Source organism: Oratosquilla oratoria, chromosome 14 (assembly GCF_046742065.1).
Source record: "Oratosquilla oratoria isolate Oo_2021 chromosome 14, ASM4674206v1, whole genome shotgun sequence".
Taxonomy (NCBI): Eukaryota; Metazoa; Arthropoda; class Malacostraca; order Stomatopoda; family Squillidae; genus Oratosquilla; species Oratosquilla oratoria.
This window is the reverse complement of record NC_134790.1, coordinates 42,961,173-42,963,672: the sequence shown is the minus strand read 5'-3', so window position 1 is coordinate 42,963,672 and position 2,500 is coordinate 42,961,173. Positions and strand designations below refer to the sequence as shown.

Sequence of the window (2,500 nt, the reverse complement as noted above, 5' to 3'; positions counted from 1 at the left end):
AACACCTCTACAGTATTAATAGAAAATGACAGGGACAGCGAGGGAGAGGAAGAGGGAAAAGAGAGAGAGAGAGAGAGAGAGAGAGAGAGAGAGAGAGAGAGAGAGAGAGAGAGAGAGAGAGAGAGAGAGAGAGAGAGAGAGAGAGAGAGAGAGAGAGAGAGAGAGAGAGAGAGAGAGAGAGAGAGAGAGAGAGAGAGAGAGAGAGAGAGAGAGATACGTAACGACTCTGTATGATGTGTTTACCTGTTTTGGAACCAGACCTGCACCACCCGCATATCCAAGCCGAGGGTTTGCGAAAGCTGTTCTCTAACATGTCTGGCGGGTTTGGGGCTCTCTTTGTACGCCTGTTTGAGTTGCTCCAACTGACGCGCCGAGATTGTGGTTCGGGGGCGTTTGTTTGTGGCGTCGCCTTCTGCAAGGACAAACGGAAGCGCGCTGGGGTCAGTCATGAGGGTTCTCTGAGTGGCACGGGTGGTCAAGGAGATTTGGCGGGAGGAGGGGGGAGGGTGGGAGGGGATGAAAGAGGGAGAGAGGAACGAGGAAGGGATGGAGGAAGGGAGGAAGGAAGAATGTTGGGGAGGGTTTGTGGAGGAGTGTGGTTTAATTGAAGAGGTGGGGGTGGAGAGCGTGTTGGACGGAGGAAGAGGAAAAAGAGGAAGAAGAGAAGGAGAAGATGGTAGAAGTATTACGTCGCATGAGAAAGAAGATGGATCACATGACGAGAGGAGGAGAAAGAGGAGGAGGAGAAGGAGGAGGAGGAGGAGGAGGAAGAGGAGGAGGAGGAGGGTGGGGTTTCTGAAGGTTACGTGAATTGGATTTGGGGCAAGGTTAAGTCTTGGTGTGATGAGGAAAGGTTAGTAAGCGGGTTTTAGGGTGCAAGGAAAGGTGATTTCTTTGGATGGGGGGCTGGTGAAGGGATTCAGAAATCCCATAGACTAAAAGACGTCAGATATTGAGGAAGTAGTATTTGAAGTTTTGACTTATTTTACTCTTGTAGAAATTGGTTGCGAGTCCAGGAAATGTGGGGTTTCCAGGAATATAGCGCGCGGCAATAGCCTGTATAAGGAATAGGTTGAGTGGGTGTGGGTGCGTCAGTTGTGTATCTGGAGAACGGGTGTAGATCGCGTAAATTGAAATCAGGATGAATCAGTTCTGGAGGGGTAATCTGGATTTGGTAAATGAAGCGACACATAAAGAAATTTGGGTCAGGTAAGATCGAAGGTGAGTGGTTTGGATGTGATTAAGTTAAGTTAAACATGGTCTATGAAATGTATCTTATAGCAGCAGAACCGTCATTGTGGGCCAGGGACTGAATCAGGTCTAGGTAAAGGAACACTGTATACACCGGGTTAGCAAATGTGGGGGAGAATAATTTAAATACGGTAATCGATAGTATCTAGGTTAATCATTCACATAAGATCAATTGACCCTACGGGAGGAAAGGCAAGGCCGACTCGCTTATACAAGTCTGGCAGAGTTTAGGACTTAGGTCAGGTAAGGTCATTATTGACAGAGTTAGGTTAGGCTACGTCTGGTAAACCTAAATGAGATGTTAGTCACATTTTTTTGAGAAAATTTGTAGAGGACACATCTGGCGAGGATAGTTATTATGATTAGACACACAATTAATAAATATGGAAACTAGACTGTGTTGTAGGGTACACTATGTCAAATATTACTTGGCTGAATGACCTAGGATAGGTTAGATCAGGATACACGGCGTTATCTAGCTCTAGGCTGACGGCTGGTTAAACATACATATGACAAGTCAGGTGGAAAGGGGGCTGGTATGGGATTCGGTGGGGTAGCTTATACAGGAAGAACTTCATTCATTGGTGTTTAGGTTGCCGTGGAAAAGTGTCTGGGAAGGTTTTGAACACACTAACACGTACCGAAGATCATCGCTTTCTCATCAAAGGGAAACAGATACAGACTTAGGAGGGGGAGGGGGTGACAGAATCAAATAAAACTTGATGTGAAAGAGTATGTCGAAGTTTAAAAGCGCGTCCACACACTTGTCGCCAGCACGTGAGGGACATCGAAAAACGACCGTGGAAGTTGGCCACACATCAGCATTAGGAAGTATATTCCTTTTGCTTGATTGCAATTCTATTATTTTCTTCTCTTTACTTTTTCCTATCCTCATTCTTTACTTTATATTTTCATTCATCTCCTTCTCTTGTTCTCAACTTTCTTTTCCACTCGTACGATTTTTTTTTCTATTTTGTTTCTTTTGTTGTCTGTTCTTGTTTATTCTTTACATACATAGCTGATTGATGCTGCGGAGTCGGGATGCAACAGAACTTCACTGTGCGGACAAATCAGCCGGATGTACGATCGAATCTTGTTCTCTTTCTATCAAAGTTTTTTCATAGAATTGGTATCTAATACAAAGTTGGCCTTGCACTCTTCACTTTTTCAGCACGAGAATATTCCCTCGATGGGATAAAATCACTGCGTCAAAATTTGTAAAAAGTGTCATCGTAGCAAAATAGATAAT

The 2,500-nt window shown here is 44.6% G+C and overlaps 1 protein-coding gene across 7 annotated transcripts in view; it reads right to left on the bottom strand.

Moving 5' to 3' along the window:
- Nucleotides 1–2,500, bottom strand: part of LOC143032853 (LIM/homeobox protein Lhx3-like) — a 541,576-nt gene that overhangs the window by 72,155 nt on the left and 466,921 nt on the right. For all 7 annotated transcript variants that reach the window (XM_076198021.1, XM_076198022.1, XM_076198017.1 and 4 more), the window contains exon 4: nucleotides 244–412. In XM_076198021.1, coding sequence (XP_076054136.1) covers nucleotides 244–412 — 169 coding nt within the window. The remainder of the gene's footprint in view (nucleotides 1–243; nucleotides 413–2,500) is intronic.